Source organism: Rhizophagus irregularis, chromosome 9 (assembly GCF_026210795.1).
Source record: "Rhizophagus irregularis chromosome 9, complete sequence".
In the NCBI taxonomy this organism is placed as follows: Eukaryota; Fungi; Glomeromycota; class Glomeromycetes; order Glomerales; family Glomeraceae; genus Rhizophagus; species Rhizophagus irregularis.
In genome coordinates, this window is record NC_089437.1 from 2,747,644 (window position 1) to 2,767,166 (window position 19,523).

Genomic DNA, 19,523 nt, shown 5'->3' on the forward strand with positions numbered 1-19,523 from the left:
TTTTGAATTGAGCCCAGATGGAAAGAATATTATATAAAGTAATCTTTTGAACATTATCTTTAAGTTCTGGAGTATATCCAGTCATTACTGATTGTATTTCTTTTAGAGGAATGCGTTGTTATTTCTTTTTAGCTAGCTGAGCCTTGCTATCAGATGCTGTACGCTTAATCACGTTAATTTTTTGTCTATTACCAGGTAAAGTTAGGGAGATGTCACAGTTACTTTCTACATCTAAATTTCTGGAAGTTATTTCTGCAAATATAACAGTTCATTCTTTTTCTTTTGGAGTATAAAGTATAGCTTTGGTATTCAATTTTGTGAAACTCTTTTTAGAGTTCTTTGTTGAAGATTCTGCAATCACTTCCTTTAATTGGTATTCAGTGTTTTGATCATCATGTTCTACATTCATTAATTGGTATTCGATATTTTCAAAATTTTCCATTTTCATCAGCTGTACTTGTATTAATACTGGCGTATCATTAGTTAGTTCTGTTGACGTAAATTGCATTACTTGTTCTTGGATTGTTTTCTCATATATAATTCTAATTATCAAAATCCCATCCTGACTAATACAAAATCCTAACAATTACAAAATTCCAAATTTTTTTTTACAAAATATTTTCATATCAACTTGCAAAATTTTGTTATTTATTAATTTAGTAAAAATGCTAATACTATATGTTTAGCTTTATATCACTTTTGTAAAATATTAGTATTTAATTGAATTATTTAATTTTATAAAATATATTGCTATAAACAGGGTTGTGGTAGTACACCTGTACTAGCAAAATTCTAGTACGTACTGTACTAGCAAAAATTTCGTACAAGTACTAAGTACACTGTACTAATACAATTATTACTTTTTAGAATATAATTTAACCATTTTAGGTAGATATCATGTGATCAATATTGTTTATATTTATAAAATTAACCAATAAAATTTATTAATAATATATACTAAAATTGTACAAGTACAGTACTTAGTACTATACTATACTGTACTAGTACTGTACTAGTAAAATTCCCAGGTATATTTTTTATATTTCTATGTTAATATTGTATTTTTTTCTTCTAATTTTTAACTTTTAATATTTTTTTTTAGTTCTTGATCTCCTATTAAAACTTTAATATTATAAAAATAATGATTTGGAAAAGAATACATTACTAAAATACGAACAAGTATATATCACGCAATATGCATCTTTACCATCAATGACTAAAGCTTCGAACGGTTTGGGCTAAACCGGAAAACCGATCCGAAACTGGCTCAAAATTCGGTTCAGTTCAGTTTAATCTGATTTTTTATAAAAATGCGAAAAATCGAATAGCTGGCCATCTAGTAATCGTACAAAGTCGAGCCATATATCATTGGATTCATCTCGACAAGACGCGTCGAATGGTGGTAAGATCATGTCTCTAGCATGGATAAATCACATGTTAACCCACGCTAAATGATTTATAAATAATTGGAATTAGCAAGCTATCTATCGATGCTAAAGACATGATCTTAGCACCATTCGACGCATCTCGTCGAGACGAATCCAATGAATATAAATTCGTTCGTGTACGACCATTGGATGACGAATAAATTTATGTATCGGAATTTCTAATTTTTAACGCTCTAAAATTTCAAAAAAATGCGAAACTTGATATTATTCGTCATCCAGTGGTCGTACACGAACGAATTTATATTCATTGGATTCGTCTCGACGAGATGCGTCGAATGGTGCTAAGATCATGTCTTTAGCACCGATAGATAGATTGCTAATTCCAATTATTTATAAATCATTTGGCGTGGGTTAACGTGTGATCTATCGATGCTAGAGACATGATCTTACCACCATTCGACGCGTCTCGTCGAGGCGAATCCAATGATATATAGCTCGACTTTGTACGATCACTAGATAGACGGCTATTCGATTTTTCGCATTTTTATAAAAATCGGATTAAACCGAACCGAACCGCCAGTTTTTCGGTTCGGTTCTTACGGATTTCAGCTCTAATCCGAACCGTCTATAATCCGGACCAAACCGACCCATTCAGAGCTTTATCAATAACTATTAAATCAGATCGAAATAGCAAGTCTGATGATAACCTATTCCATCACATATATAAAAAAAGACATTTAACAAATAAAAATAAACTAGACATATGGGCTGATTTGTCTACCTTTAATTAAAATATTGATTTTATTACATTTTTATTATACAAAATACTATATAGTATACAGTAAATTGAGGTTGAGTATTAAAAAACTTTTATTTAATGTTATTATACTATAAGTTGGTAAATATTTCTTTTAAATTAATATAATTTTTAGCACTTACTATATATATGAAAAATTTGTATCTCAACTTTAAATGTAAATATCTCCAGATCTAATGATCCAATCGGCAAGCTCTTTTTTCGCTTATATAGACCAGATCAAAGGCTTTCTGAAGAGCCTAAATTTATAAAAAACGGATCAGTGGATCCCAAGATATTTGCATTTAAGCATGTTAAAAAGTTCGTACCTCAACTTTAAACGTAAATATCTCTGGATCTAATGATTCAATCGGCGAGCTCTTTTTTCGCCTATAAAGTCCAGAACAAGGCTTTCCAACGAGCCTAAATTATAGAAAACAAATCAGTGAATCTTGATATATTTGCGTCTAAAGATGGTAATACAAATTCCGACATAAAATAATTATTTTTATTGTTTGAAAATATCTATTATGATACCATCTTTTATATGATATTTTTATTATACTTTTATAACCATTTATAGCTACTAAGACTATATAAATTTTTATTTTACTTTATATTTTATTAAAATATACTTACTTTTTAATAATATATGTTAAAAATTCCATATATATGAGAAATGGATTTTTTATTAATGAAATGGGTTTTTTCACACCTCTTTTACATTTAATAATTTAAGTTTTACAAATGTAAATTTTTGTTCAACTTATTATTTAGTCATGTGATCATCAATCAGATGATTTTTTGGTATTATAAAACAATTTTGAGTAACGAAAATTGTGCAAATCAATTCAATAACTCTTTTTAATGCAGAGTAGACAAATCAGCCTACATAATAAGGGTTGATCACCCTATCTCAGTAGTTGGTTACTGAGATCCTCATTAAGCCTGAGTATGGTAAGGTCACAGGATCACAGAAATAAAAAGAATTTTACTGCGACGCTACCACCAATAGCGCTTAAGATACAGGACAGAATGGTAATGACTGCACCTATGCTTCCTATAAAAAATATTTTTGCCAAAATATACTTAAAATAAACTTAAATTTTTATTTTATACTTAAAATATATTTAAAATTTTATTTTATACTTAAAATATACTGAAATAGGCAAAAATTAAGTATTATTTAAGTATAATTTAAGTACATAATAATATACTTAAAATATTTTTATTTTAAATATTCTTAAAATATACTGAAATAGGTAAAATTTAAGTGTAAATTAAATATATTTTAAGTATATATTAAATACAATTTAATTCAAATTTTACGAAAATTCAATTTTCAGTATATTTTAAGTATAAAATAAGAAAATTAAGTATATTTTAAAGAAAATTAAATATAATTTAAATATATTTTAAGAAAATTTTTTTACAGTGATTTTGAATTAAGTGAAATAGTATGTGTTGCATATTCAACAAAGCGGTCATGGTGTTATTCTAACGTTCCTTTATAAGGTCATTAGGATGTTTGAAGTCTTGGCACGTGTATCACTGTTGCATACCTTAAGGGTAATTTCCTGTTCGGTGGTCACTCAAATGATACCTGGCCAGTCTGATGCCCGCTAGATGGCTGGATTATAGATAGTAAAATCCTGGGTGCAATGACTTTGCGGTAGTTTACCTTTTAATAGGTTTAGGCCAACTAGGATATTTCTAAACAGACAGGTGTACTAGGTGAGGTATGGGGTTCAACTTCCCACTAAGCGGGTACTGGGTGGTAGCTTGGGTGGTAGGGCACCACTGGAAATAATCCCAAACAACAACCGTCACATCTTGTCTCGTATTGCTACATGCCAGTGGTAGTACTGTCTGGTGGGAAGTGCTGACTGTATACTTTGAAATTTGAGAATGTGGGGCATGTGGCTTTGAGTGAGCGCTAGTTCGATTCGAAGTGTGAATGTTGGTACGGAAGGGTTTTAGATGATTAAATTCACATTTAAATAGCGAAAGTCTTGCCATTCTTAGACATGTCAGAATGGCATATAAATTTGAAGCTTGTCTTTTGAAACTCGAACAGGTCAGCTAAATTCAGGTATGCAAACTGTATACAGCCTGAAATTAGTCAGTATGAGATTTTTAAAAAAAATTCAGGTCAGGTATGAAGATTGACCTGACCTGATTGACCTGTTGACCTGAAACTATTGATTCTACTATATAATAAAAGTGAGTTGCAGTATTGTGATTCACTTTTTTATATAGATTTTATATAATAAAAGTGAGTTGCGGTATTGCAATTCATTTTTTATATTAATTCTATATAAAAAAAGTGAATTGCAATACCGCAACTCACTTTTATTATATAAAATCAATATAAAAAAGTGAATCGCAATACCGCAACTCACTTTTTTTATACAAAATCAATATAAAAAAGTGAATTGCAGTATTGGGATTCACTTTTTTATATGATTTTAATATAAAAATGTTGAATCGCAATATTTCGAGAAAAAACATTGCGAAAACGTTTTTTCATAATATTATATTAAAAAAATGTTTTTTTTTTTGATATTTCAATAATAACATTGCGAAAACATTTTTTTCATAATGTTATATTAAAAAAAATGTTTTGCAATATTTTTTTTCAATATTTTAATAAAAAACGTTGCAAAAACGTTTTTTTTCATAATATTATATTAAAAAAAAAAGTTTTGTACCATTTTTTTTCAATACTTTTAATAAAAATAAAGTCCTGAAATTTTTCAGGTTTTCAGGTCGTGATCAACAGACACCTGATATAACCTGACCTGACCTGACCTGGAAAAAATTTCAGGTCAGGTTTATCAATTAACCTGGCCTGACCTGACCCGATTCAGAGCCCAAATCTTTACTGGGCTCTAGAACGAATAAAAGATGAGTAGGGGATTATAGGCAGCCAGTTAGTATTCAGTGATGGATAGGACTATCCGGAGGGCAAACTTAAAATGGCGAGTTGTAGTGATATTTGGTCAGGGTTGCACATACCAGTTGGTTGGTATACGTTAGTCAACTAATTGTACTTAGGACTACTAGCTATAAATAGGTTCTTAAATGTGAACTTTTCACCTAAGTTAAATAACAAGACCAATCAAATGTACCATATGAATTATTTTTGGATATCCAATTTTATTTGCAGAAATTAATATACTAAAATGGTGAAAGGTACAGTATAATTAAAATTAAATAATTTTGTATTAATTATATTAATTTTATATTAATTTTTATTTTTTATATATTATTTTTTATAGTTAAACGAACTTTGATATGGCAATACCTTTACTTAGTAGTAATAGCTTGAAATTACCTCACTATTCCTGGTAAATATATCTTTAATAAACTATTAAAACTACAATTATTAGTTTTAAAAATATTTTATTTAATATTTATTTTATAATTAATATTAACGATTAGTGTTCCTGTTAAAAGAACTTTTTTTGATGGAACTGATCTTATAAGTTATGATACAAAAGAGATGCAATCTTTCAGCCAAAACAATCTGGATGTATATGTATCTAAAGTTTTAGTGGAAAGCGGAATTATAATAATTTTTTATTTATGTAAATACTTTTATATAATATAATCAATATAAATTTGTAATATGTTTTAATGTTTGCTATTTACATTATTTTATTAAATAAAGAATAAGTATATAAATAATATAATAATATAAATAATCTATATAAATCATTTACACTTTACAAACTTTACAATAAAAAAATATAAAAAATTTGAATCTGATTCAGTTTAAACTTAACTTGACTTGACTAGAGCTTAAATCTGATGAATGATCCTAATGGGTTATTCAGTGAATATCCTAGAATTACGGATATATCTGTTCACTTTTAGATAGAATATCCAGATTTTGCTTAAGAAAATAGGATATTTACTGAATATAATCCGGATATCTTAGAATATGATGTAAATATAATGTAAATTAGTCTGGAGTGTAGCGAAGGACCCTATATATTCTAGCCGTAGTGGTACAAAATATCCCATTATCTGTCCGCTTGTTCTTTGAGTTGACGTTTAATTGGTTCTTATATTACACGAAATTATCTTGATCGGTTAATTGAGCATGTGGTTATCTACCTATATACTGATAAGCTCTGGGCTACGTAACGGTTTACTGTTTCCCTAGTATAATGTAAACATGATGTAATAAAATTTTAACAATGGAATATTACTTAATATTAATCCCATATGTATTTTTTTTGGAATGAGATTAGTTTAATTAATGTTTCCATCTGAATAAGTAGTCTAGAGTTATTTCAAAAAAAAAATACTAGTTTAAAGAAATAGGATGTCTACTAGCCAAAAACGTAATATAATAGAAGTACAGTAGATAGTAATATTGAGAATTACCTAGATTTTGATAAATGTCAAAATATAGATGACGAAACAACAACAATAATTTAGCTTTTAAGATTCTTTTAGAATCTGATGGCTATAATCGGGATATGGATAAAATTTAAAAATAATTCAATAAATATCCTATGAATATCCGGATTTTACCATCTGGATTAATATTTAGAATTGATATTCAGATATCCGAATTTATAATCTTTGAACGGACATATTTAGTGAATATCAACGGATAATCCAGATCTAAGCTCTAGACTTGACTTGACTCAAACTCAGAGTTAGACTCAAATTAATTTGAATTAATTTGATTTAATGCTTTTATAAATCAAATCTATATCAAGTTTAAAAAAAAATAGGTTGACTTGACTTATACTCAACTCGATTTTTTCAAGTCGAGTACAAGTTTAATTTAGAATCGACTTGACTTGACTTGTTTAGAGTACTACAGTCAACTCTCTTTATAGTCACACATTTGGGACAGTCCATATTTGGTGATTATAAAGAGATGTGACTATATAAAAAATTTCTTATATTAGTATATCATAATTCCGGCCAAAAATTAACATAATTTTAGCTAAAATTATACTCAAAACTTTATTGTATCGTAACTCCGCCAATATTAATCGTAGAGAGATGATCTTACCGCCATTCGATTCGTCTTGATGAGACGGTTCTAATGGTATAAAATACATCGAAATCCAATCACTAGATTAATTTCCGAAATTTAAAAAATATTAATGGTTTTTGTGTAATAACTCTGCCAATATTGATCCTAGAGAGACGATCTTACCGTCATTCGATTCGTCTTGATGAGACGGTTCTAATGGTATAAAATACATCGAAATCCAATCACTAGATTAATTTCCGAAATTAAAAAATATTAATGGTTTTTGTGTAATAACTCTGCCAATATTGATCCTAGAGAGACAATCTTACTACCATTCGATTCGTCGTAATGCGACGAATCTAATGGTATAAAATACATCGAAATCCAATCACTAGATTAATTTCCGAAATTAAAAAAATATTAATGGTTTTTGTGTAATAACTCTGCCAATATTGATCCTAGAGAGACGATCTTACCGCCATTCGATTCGTCTTGATGAGACGGTTCTAATGGTATAAAATACATCGAAATCCAATCACTAGATTAATTTCCGAAATTAAAAAATATTAATGGTTTTTGTGTAATAACTCTGCCAATATTGATCCTAGAGAGACAATCTTACTACCATTCGATTCGTCTTAATGCGACGAATCTAATGGTATAAAATACATCGAAATCCAATCACTAGATCATTTTCCGAAATTAAAAAATATTAAATGGTTTTTAAGTAGTAACTCCGTCAATATTGATCACAGAGAGATGAGCTTACCACCATTCGATTCGTCTTGATGAGGCGATTCCAACGAGCTATTAATCGTCTTTTTACAATCACTAGGTACTGAGAAATTTAGCAAAATGTTAAATGGCGCAGTAAACGTAAATCAAGAAATATAATAATGCCGATGCTTAACATTTTGTTGAATAACTCATCAGCCAGTGATCGCAAAAGGATAAAACTAAAAACTAAAACTAAAACTCTCTCCCGTTCTGCTCACTTGACAATATTTACGAAAAAAAAATAAAAAATTTTTTCGGAGTTTTTTATTACTTTTTCTTTATAATTTCTTTATTTTAGATAACCACTACGACACTTTACAAATGGGTAAAGATAACAAAAAGAAAAATAACCAGTCTAACAAAGATACTACATCTAAACGTCCTGCCTCTAGCTCTCCAACTGGCAACGTTTCTGGTCAAGGTTCCTCTATGTCTGGCCCTTCGAACACTCCACCTTCGACCACCTCTACTAATAAACGTACCAGAGTCAGTGCTGAAGACTCTGTCATGGATGTTGATAAACCTCTCACGCCTCCTGGCCCTGTTGAGACAACTTCCGCTGAGATACCTTCTCAACCCGATACCTCTTCTCTTGATGCTTCGCAACACGCCCCTGCTGATAACAACGATAAAGGCAAAAGCCCTGAAATTACTCCTGCAGTCTCTTTCCCTGAACGTGCTGCCTCTCCGGACGCGTCCCAAGCTGCAGTACAATCTCAACCTACACTTTTCTACGCCTCAGCCGCTCCTAATGACGTCGATGGCTTTGGAATCACTTCGCTTCGAACCGCGACGCGTGCGATGCAGTTGATCGACAACTTTCTTTGTTCTCCTCTTATGGTAGTCGTGCCACGTGTAGTGGATCCAACGATTTGAAGAGGATCATCATCCACTTCTGAAAAAAGGAAGATCTTGACAACGCCACAGCCTCCCCTATGGATTCTCTGTTTGGCTTGCATTTCCATGCATACGACCCTCAGGCTATTAAGGCAGATGAACACGCGCGTACCCTGGTGGTTACCGATATCCCCTTTTCCTAACTAACGCTCTTTTGCGTGGTACCTTTTCTCGTTACGGCAATATTACTCGTTGCCATACCCGTTTATCTAAACTTTATCGTACTGCATACATTACCTTTGAATCTACTGGTGCTTTACAGAACCTCGACTCTACCTGGGGCATCCTTTGCGGAGGACATTGTTTGCGAATCTGCCCCGCTACTTTCTCACCTGACCAACGCGCTGAAAGATGCGCTTATGTTGCTTTACTTGCCGGTCTTCGCGTGGTACTATATCGGTCGATCTTGCTGAAATTGCCGATGAAATTTCCGCTAAATCTATCAATGTTCCCTTCTCTATGAATTCTTACAATCCCAAACCCTACGCCTATTGCCATTTTGCCTCTGAAACGGCTATGGAAAATGCTAAATCTATTTCATGTGCCCTTAAGAAAGTTGGCCTTACCTGGCATTCTCTGGATGAAGTCACTTCTCTTTGTCATCGATGTGGTCGCCCTAATTGTAACCCTGATCGATGTGGTTCTTCATCTAGACCTAATCGCCCTTCTCGCCCTTGGCAATCTAATGATAAATTACGTGCTTTATATAACAAGCATTTACCTTCTTCTCATCCTGCTAAACGACATAACCGTTTTGCCCGCCCTGATAACAATAATGATGGACAAAGCCGTACCAATGCTTCTCGCCATCGCTCTAAATCCAGACCTATTACCCGACAACAATCTCGTTCTCGCTCTCAACGTCGCCCATGGAATCGCGACAACCTTAATCACAACAATAATTCTCAACGTCGTCGTATTCCTGATGCTAAAGAACTTGATTACTATATTGATGGCATGGATGTTACATACCCTGCCCCTCCCACCGTGCTTACCGATTGGAAATCTATTGGTGCTGCCCTTGAAAAAGTAGTTGAAGAACTAGCCCTTCTTACCACACAATTTGCTTCTATGAACAGCCGCATCACTAATTTGGAATCCGCTATGGCTGCTCGTGCTCCTATTCCTGGACCTTTTGTCACTAAACCTCCTTCCTACATCCCTTCCTCTATGCAAGGATGGGATGATACAGTGAATCGAACTGATAATAATATCCTCGTTGATGTTAATTCTCCCCCTTTGCAATCAACAAGTGGGTTTTCCCCGATTCCTCATTTTGCTCCCATTCCGCCTTCCAACGTCGCTCCTTCCTCCCCTATTGATATGGAACAGCGTCTCTCCTCTCTTTCCGATACTGTTGCCTCTTTGGCTGGCTCGATTAAAGAAGGAATCCAACAAAACAACCTCATCTTAGCTCGGCAACAAGGCCAAGCTAATCAATAATTGTTCTCTTTTCCCCTTCTTTATTACCGATTTATCAGTGTGTAATAATGATGGATAACAATAATCATAATTTTTCCCCTCACCCCTCTTTCCTTATCAAATTTGGTCAATTAAATGTTAATGGTTTATGTTCCCCAGTTCGACAACAACATTTGCTTAATTTTTTTCTTCACTCCTCTTTTGGTGCCTTATCTATTAATGATACACGTCTTTCCCCTTCGAATGCTAAATTTATTTTTAAAAATGAACACTCCCAACATCACTTTAAGTCCTATTGGGCTTGTTCATCTTCTTCTCGCCCTCATGATGGTGTTGGTATTTTGTTACGTAATCCCCTTCATAAGCATGTTCAAACAATTGATCCTTGGAACGGTCGACTTCTTAAATTAGATTTGTTCTTTCATCAAACAAAAATTTCTATTATTTCTATATATTATCCCCCTTCTGGTTCTGTTCATCAATCTATTTGCAATGATCTTATTGCCAAACTTCTTTCTTGGCTCGATTATGCCCGAGCTAACAATTATTTTGTAGTTATTCTTGGCGATTTCAATGCAGATGTAATCGCTCATTCTAATTATTCACCTAATCATTTTAAGCTTCTTCGCTTGCTTTCTTCTCGGTTTTTTACCGATCATCAAGCTCACTCCTCTACAAATGGTCCTGATCCCACCTTTTTTCACGATAATGGATCTTCGAGACTGGATTATATCTGGTCTTCACCTGGTTTTCCTGCTCCTGGTCTTTTTTCGCAAGTGGTTACTTGTCCGAATCTTTTTGATCGACCTTTTACCGATCACAAAGTTCTTACAACTGTTTTTGACTTCAGTTCTTGCCTGGCCATCTTGGCTAAATCTCGTCTTAAACAAAAGAAAGAAATGCGTACTATTTTCTCTTACGCTTCCACTTCAGTTGAACAATGAAATAATTTTACCACTGAAGTCGATGATTCTCTTAGAGTTTATTTAGATAGACAATATCACCCTAATTTTGATTTCTCCTCTCTTTCTCTTGATCGTATGTGGCATGCATTGAAAGCTGCCATAATTAGTGCTGCAATTGAAACTCTACCTTTTCAAAAAGTCTCCAATACACACCGACATTCGTACTCTCCTGAATTAACTAAACTTATTGCTATTAACAAGTTTTTAGATCGATTTTTATATCGCCTTACTACTCGTCATTCTAATCGGCCTACTCAGATTGCGCAAATGACTGCTGCTTTGCCCTCCCATCTTGAAAATCTTGCAACCTTACTCCCTGATTATTCAGTTCCTACCTATTCTACATCTCCTGTATCTGTATTTAAATCGTTTTTACGATCACAGAAGAATTTAGTTTCTGCTTTTTTATCTACTAAATTCGCCCAACACCTTGCGGACTCAGTGGAATATTATACTGCACTACGTGATGAACACTTTTCGAACTCGCTCGGCACCTTTATAGATTCTGCTTTATCAGTAAAAAAACGTTCAATTGTTCTTGACCGTGTTCTGGTCGTTTTGGACTCAACTCCTACTTTATTAACGGATCCTTCGGATATTAAACATGCAGCTGTTTCTCATTTTCAATCAATTGTTTCTCCTCCGTTGATCCGCTACTCTTCCATCATTTCGTTTCCCGCCCGATGGCAACAAGCTTACACTCCTCTTGCTAATGTGTCTGCTTCATTATATGATCCAGTTTTGGCGCCTATTTCTCTACAAGAATGGTCTACTGTGATTTCCTCCATGCCAAATAACAAAGCTTCCGGCCCTTCAAAAATTTCTTATGAGATGATTAAACATCTGTCCGGAGAAGTCTTGGATTTCTCTCTTTTACTGGCCAATACCTGCCTTTCTCGCGGTGATATTCCTGCTGACTGGCGTGAAGCTGTGGTTTATCCTATTCCTAAACCTCACGAATTTGATGCTCAACTTAAAAACACTCGACCTATTACCCTTCTGGAAACAGTTCGAAAATGTGTAGTTAAGGTCGTCACGAATCGTCTCTCCAATATTCTTGCTGATAATAAAGTTCTCCAAGGAGATAACTTTGCTGGCTTACCTGGTGGTTCTACTGATGTCCCTATCAAAATGCTTGATGCGATTATCCATCAACATAAACATGACTCTACTGATGATCAGGAACTATGGATCGTTTCTCAAGATATCTCTAAAGCTTTTGATTCTATGGATTTAAATATGCTTAAATTAGCTTTAGATAGGTTACATATCTCTGCACTTTTAGTGCAATTTATTTTAAATCTTTTTACACGACGAAATAATAAGATAATTACTTGTCATGGCGATACAGCTGCTTATAGAGTACGTGTTGGTATCGATCAAGGAGAAATCATTTCCCCCCTTCTTTGGGTTATTTATTTGGATCCGTTACTTACTGTTTTGAATCAAGAAGCACGGGATCCCTTTATTTTACAATCTTCAGCCCTTTTAAATTATTCTCCACTTGAATTTGAACAACATTCTTTACCAGTTTCACATTTAACGTTTATGGATGATTCTACACTTATTGCTTCTTCCAAATCTGGAATAGAAGACCGTCTTTCTATTACTGCTGAATTTTATACTTTAAATAATGTTCAAGCCAATTCAGCAAAATATGTTCTTCTTTCATCCTCTTCGCCTTCTTCAAAGATTATTTTTGAACTTTTACCTTCTTCTTTAGTTTCCGATACTTCTCTTTCTCTTTCCTCTTTATCTCTTAATACTTCATTTCGTTTCTTAGGAGTTTGGTTTTCCTTGTCCGCCTCTTCCGCTTTTGTTTTGAAACAAGCGCGCTCCATTGGTCAAAGATACGGCTGCTCTTCTGGCCCGAAGAAATTATTAGGCTCCAACATGCGCCTATCTCTATAATGCTGTATTTCTTCCGCGATTGGAATTTCGTCTTCAAACTACCCTTTTCTCTGAAAGTACTATTCAATCAATTGTTAAACCTATGTTTTCAGTACTTCGAAGAAAAGCTGGGCTTATTACGACTACTCCGTTGGCTTTGTTATTTCTTAAACTTCCCTTTTCGATTCAGAATGCTTTTTATCGATTCCTTTCATAACATATCGCATCTTGGCAAAAAATTTTCATTACCCTGACTTCAAAGATTTTGCCCTCTATGCTATTTCCTATCTTCAAGGATATTTGGGTGTTGAAAGTTGCCCGACTACTATTAATCTAGAACCATGGTCACAAGTAGTTTCCTTACGAACGCACACTTTGTTTAATTCATTATTATTTTCTTCGCGTTTGAACATCACGTGGTCCCTTTTCTTCCAGCCTCCGAGGCGTGATTTACAACCTGCCTTGCCACTCCGATCTATTCTACCCCATTCCATCTTTCAATCGAGTTAGAAACTTTGGAAGAATTTGAATATATTCGTACTTGCTCAATTGGTTTCTCCTTGTGGACGTTATTTGATGAACTGGCCCGACCTTCGTTACCTTGGCATCGTTGGTCATAAAGGACGGATTCCTAATTGGTTTAATTTTATTAATAATAATTTTCTTTCTTCTTCTTCTTCTTCTTTACTTTTACCTTTGTATTTTATTAATTCTTTTTTTACTTTAGCTTCTCCTTGTTTATTAGATCATACTGTTAAAGATTATCAATTTTATCCTCAATGGGCTATTAATTTAGATTCTGCTACTCATACTTTATCTGTTGGCCGTGTGTGTATCACCTACAAGAAACAAAACTCAGCTATTATGTCTCATTGGCTTCCTGTATCTACCTCGGCTGATGAACGATCCTATAACCCTTGTCCCGGTTGTGCTCTTAACATTCCCGCCTTATCCATGAAATCTGCCATCAGACAACGCTGTAATAGCGAGAAATGCTTCTATAATGTAACTCTATCGGATACTGTGGGCTACCCTACCAGAAATGCCAAAGTTTTCGCGGCTTACCTTCCCATTACTCTATCTACTTCATGGAGTTATGCGACTTCCTTGGCTCTTGTTCATTTTTCGAACGCGTCTCCCGCTCTTTCTCCTTTCTTTAAGGATAGAATCGATAGAATTGAAGACAATATCTTACCGCTTTCTGTGCAATCTTTGTACACAGATGGTTCATTCCATCCTGCCAATGATTCTTCGCCTTCTTCCATGACTTCTGCTTGGATTGCTCTTGATGATGTTGGACTTGTTCTGGAATCTTCTTCCATACATCTCCCTTCTTACTTTCCTTCAGCTTTGCGTTCCGAAATTTCTGCTATTCTATTAGGATTGAACGCCCTTTCCCGTGACTCGTCAATCTCTATTCATACTGATTGTAGTCAGTTAATTTCACTATGGACACGGTTTGTTGATGTTTCCTTTCTCACCGAAGTTGCTTCGAGAACCTAATCATCTTCTTTGGCTTTCTATTCGACAACTTATCATGGATCGTAATCTTAATGTCGATTTGATTAAAGTCCCTGCCCATGGCGATGACATCTACAATATACAAGCGGATTCTTTGGCAAAAGCTGCTCATTCGTCTTTACAACTCAATATTCTACTTTCAACATTTTGTCATGCTCCATGCTTGTTGACTTTTAACTCCTTGCCTATTGACGTGAATATTCGACATTTTCTCCGATCTATTGCAGATGCTCGTGCTCTTTTATCTTTTTGTTCACTAGCGCGTTTTACTGCTCTTGGTTCTCCTTCACTTTTTGATTGGGCTGGTATATATTTTTGCCTTTCACAAATTAAAGGTTTCGTTTCACATAGAATGGTTGTCCTGAATTTTGGATCTTCCGCATTAAACTTCTTTTGGATATGTTGCCTACCTTAACTACTCTTCAACAACGTAAACCTTACTTATATTCTCCTGACTGGCTCTGTCCGCAGTGTAATTCTGCTCCTGAAGATTTGAATCATCTTTGGACTTGTCCTTATATTTTACCGGAATTAAATCCCTGTTTAACACACCGATCTGAAGTCATTAAATTTAGAGATTCTTGTTTATCTTCTTTCCTATCCTTGAAATCTTTGGATAATTCCTTTCATACCGAATTCTTTGCTTTGGATTGCTGGGAACCCCTATGGAAGCTATTCACATCCTGTCTTTTGAGGCATTACCTAGAGGATTGTTGCCTGCGCATTTAACCTGGCATTTTTCAATCAACACTTTCCTCTCTCTCGTTATATACAAGATTATTTCTCCCCTTCTTAATGACTTCGAAGTCGAATTATATGGTGAAATTTGGCTGTGTCGGAATGTTCTTTTCCATGCTTGGGAGGAGTCGCAGGGTATCTCGGCTGCTTCCAAATTACGTGGCCCATCTACAAATTCTTTCCCTAATACTACTTCTACCCAACAATCAACTCTTCTTTGGTGTCAGTTTCTCAGGATTCCTGGATTTCTTGGATATCCTCTTCTATAATTCGGGGTGGATCTTGGATCTCGCACTTGGATTTTCTGCGCCGCTTAACAGTTCAACCTCTTAGGATTTCTTTCTGGTAACGGACTGGATTTTTGGATGTTGGATAGTTGACTCACACTGGCCTTCGGGTAAAGTTGGGGTATGTGATTCTGTAATAGTTCAGTTTTTCTTTGCTTTAATTTTATTTTAGTTTAGATTTCTTTACTTGTATGAGTAGTGAAGCTACTCTTTTTATTTTTTATTAGTTTATTTTCTTATTTTTGTAATATTGTTCGATTACTTTTTGAAGTCCAAAGTATAAATAAAAGATAAAGTCATAAGACTGTTTGCACAAGCAAAAGGATAAAACTACCACCATTCGATTCATCTCAGTGAGACGATTCTAACAAGCTATGATACATCTTTGTACGATTATTAGATGCCAAGTTATTTAATATATTCTTTATATAACTGTGATTATAAACGGTTCTTTTTAATATAAGATTTTTGAGGATAGGTGTGATAGTGACTATAGATAGATTGTGACTATATAGGATAGTTTTTAATAATAAAGTGTTTTGAACATTCAACTGGTGTGACTATATAGTAGAATGTGACTATAACGGGAGTGACTATAGAGGGAGTTGACTGTACACTAAATTTTGAAATAATATTTTTGGAATTAGTCAAATTTAAATCAAATTAAATTTTAGAGGAAAATTTTGATTTATGTAAAACATTATACTAGTACATTTTTTTTTTAGTACAAAAAAATGAAAAATATTTCTGTAAAAGAGAATAAGTTTTTATGAACTTTTAATAGCATAAAAGAGTGATAATAAAAAGTGTATTATTTTAAAAGGAGCATGTATATATATATATATATATTTAGTCATATGATTTATAATAAAATTATCAATGGCGCAAAAATTTGCCCAAGAACAAAGTACTAATTAGTTTGAATAATTATATATTATTTTATTATTATTTTTGTAAAGACATGTGAAAACATATTTATAGAATACAAATATATTAAATTAATAAATGATAAAATGCTTTTTATTAAAAAAATAATATTATATTTTTCAATAAAGAGATTCTAAAATTTTCACTAAGTAATTCACAACTTTTTTATAACTTCTTTTGATATTTTTTCTAAAATATAATATTTAAGTCTAAATGAAAACTATACTTGGTGAACTTTTAGGTTCCAAAAAGTAAGACAATAATATATATATGTTGTGCGTCAAGTGTCGATTTGCGTCAGATGCAGCTGACGTGCGTCAGATGTAAATTGATACTTGACACGCATCACTTGAATCACACAATAAAGTTCTCCTATAGTAAAAAAATTTTTTTTACTAATAAAATTATTTTTTATTACATAAGTAAATTTGTTTGTTACAATAAATTACACATACCATATTTTGCGGTATATAAGCACCACATTTTTGCACTTGATGCCAGCCAAGATCCTCATAATTTTGGCCAAAATCGCCATAATTCTGGCCAGGGGTGCTTACTTTCGGGGGTGCTTACTTACCGCAAAATACGGTATTGTGAAATTTTATAGCTATTTAATCTATGTTTAATTAAATATTGTAAATTTACTTGAAAAAACTTGTAATTTATTAATATTTTGAATGAAGTGTTTTCCATGAAACTGAGTCTAATTAATTTAATATTACAGGTAAGGTTGCTTGTCTAAACCTCTTCAAATTCCTACGATTAGTTTCGTCAAAATTTTACTATAGATTTATTATAGTTTCGGCAGAATTTCAGCAGTTTTGGCATTTATAATAAGTTTCGGCAGTTTCGCCTTTCTCCAAAGTTTTGCCAGTTTTTTAATATAACTTTAATATAGTTTTGGCAGAATTTCACTTTTCGGCGAAACGCCATCTTGCCTAAACCTCTAGGTTTCAGCAAGTAACCTTAATTACAGGGTTACATATTTTTTAACAAGATTAATAAACTTATTTAATAAAGAAATTTAGTTTAAGTTTGAAAATTTTAATTTAATTATAACTTAATTTTGCATATTTTATATCACAAGTGACGCGCGTCAGGTATCAATCTACGTCTGACGCACGTCGGCTGCATCTGATGCAAATCGACACTTGACGCACAACATATATATTTTTTTTAATATTTAGTAATTTACAAATGTTTTATTAGACAAATTAAAGATGTATTGAATAAGCACAAAAAATTTTTTGTGCAATGATAGTTAATTAAAAGTCATGTGATTACACTCTCTCCTTAATCAAAAAATACTTTTGCTTTAATACTAAATGCTAATTTCTTAGAGAAAAAGCATATTTATTTTTTGTGAAAATGGACATAAACAGTATCAGGTTGTCAAAATATTATGCAGTATATATATATTATCCTTATATGATTAAATATATATGTATTACAGTACTATTATAATAAAATAGTCATACTAATTTACCAGTAATAATAAATTGTATACCATCTATACAGAGACAGAGACTTTTTATTGAAAAATTAACATAAATAGTAGTACTGTATGTATAGTAATTTTATTTTTTTAGTATATATAATTTAAAGGTAGTAATTTTATTTATTATTTTTTTTTTTAGCTTTGATATTTATTAAAATACAATACAAAGTAAATAAAAGATGTTTGAGAATTGAGACTTTAGCATTTTATAAACAGATGAAATAAATAAAATAAAATAAACAAATTTTTTTAAATATAGCATATAATTACCAATTTTTTTTATATATAAGTAATTAAAATTGGATAGTTATTTTTATTATCATGATAATTGCTTTATTATCGTAAGTTGTAACATAAAAAATTAATTTCGAATGAATTTTCTAAAAAAGATTTTTGGCAACCAAAATTATAATTTACTTTTACGGGGTAACCAAAATTACGGTACCAAGAATTAATGATTATCTTGGCCAGAATTAAAAGTATTAAAAATTTATTTCAAAATCAATCATATGACACTTTTTTAAAAAAAATTTAATCTAAAATTATATATACTTAGTATTTTTAGAGTTTTTTTATTAGATTTTTCATATTGTATATATTGTATGAAAAGTTTAAAAAAAATTTCGATCGTAAAAACTAACCTAAAATTAAAAAATCAAAGGTATAGTTACACAATTTAGGGTTAGTATCAATATTAGGTTATGATAATTTTGGTATAACGCGATTATGTAAAAAAAAATAATTTTTTTTTTTTATAAATTTTCACATGATTGTTTGTTTGATCCAGGATTATTAATGCAGTGAATAAATATTGTTATCTTTTTTTAAATATTCTGTAAGAGACTGTACAATTTAAAAATAATTGGAACAAAACAAAAAAAAACATTGCTAAATTTTTTTGTTAATAATTTTGATAAACTTGTTTCAAAAACAAGTTCGTTACAGAAATAAAAGAATACAAGGGAATGCATTTCAAGTTTTTGACCAAGAGAAATTGGTTTATTAATTTGGTGGTAAAATTTTTTAATTTATTGGGTGAAATTATATTAGTCAAAGGCATTCGTCTATTTGCCCAATTTTTTTTTGACAGGTCTCATTAGTTTACCTATTAAATGATAATTTACTGGGTAAGAGAATAAAAAAGGGGACAGATGTAAGAGCAACCCTTTCAGGGTGAGTGGGTGAGTATTCATCGTTTATATGTCACGTCAATGCTCGTGATAATTAATGCAGTAAAAAAATCATTTTATGAAACAGATATAATAGATAAGCGTGCGAATTTTTAATTGCCATCTTTCTAAATATACTCTAACATGAAAGGAGAATTTTTTTTTTTAAACGTGGTGAAATTGTGGGGGAAAAAGTGGCGAAAAGTTTTTTTTTTTTTTCGGAAAACCGATTATGACTTACTCAAA

At 32.2% G+C, this 19,523-nt stretch overlaps 1 protein-coding gene across 1 annotated transcript; it reads right to left on the reverse strand.

Annotated features, from left to right (window-relative positions):
• Nucleotides 1-268: 268 nt before the first annotated feature.
• On the reverse strand, nt 269-508 carry OCT59_029652 (uncharacterized protein; the record flags this gene model as incomplete). The annotated part of the gene is made up of 1 exon (XM_066145360.1): nt 269-508. The coding sequence occupies one exon, from the start codon at nt 506-508 to the stop codon at nt 269-271; it is 240 nt and encodes a 79-aa protein (XP_065994802.1).
• Nucleotides 509-19,523: the final 19,015 nt, after the last annotated feature.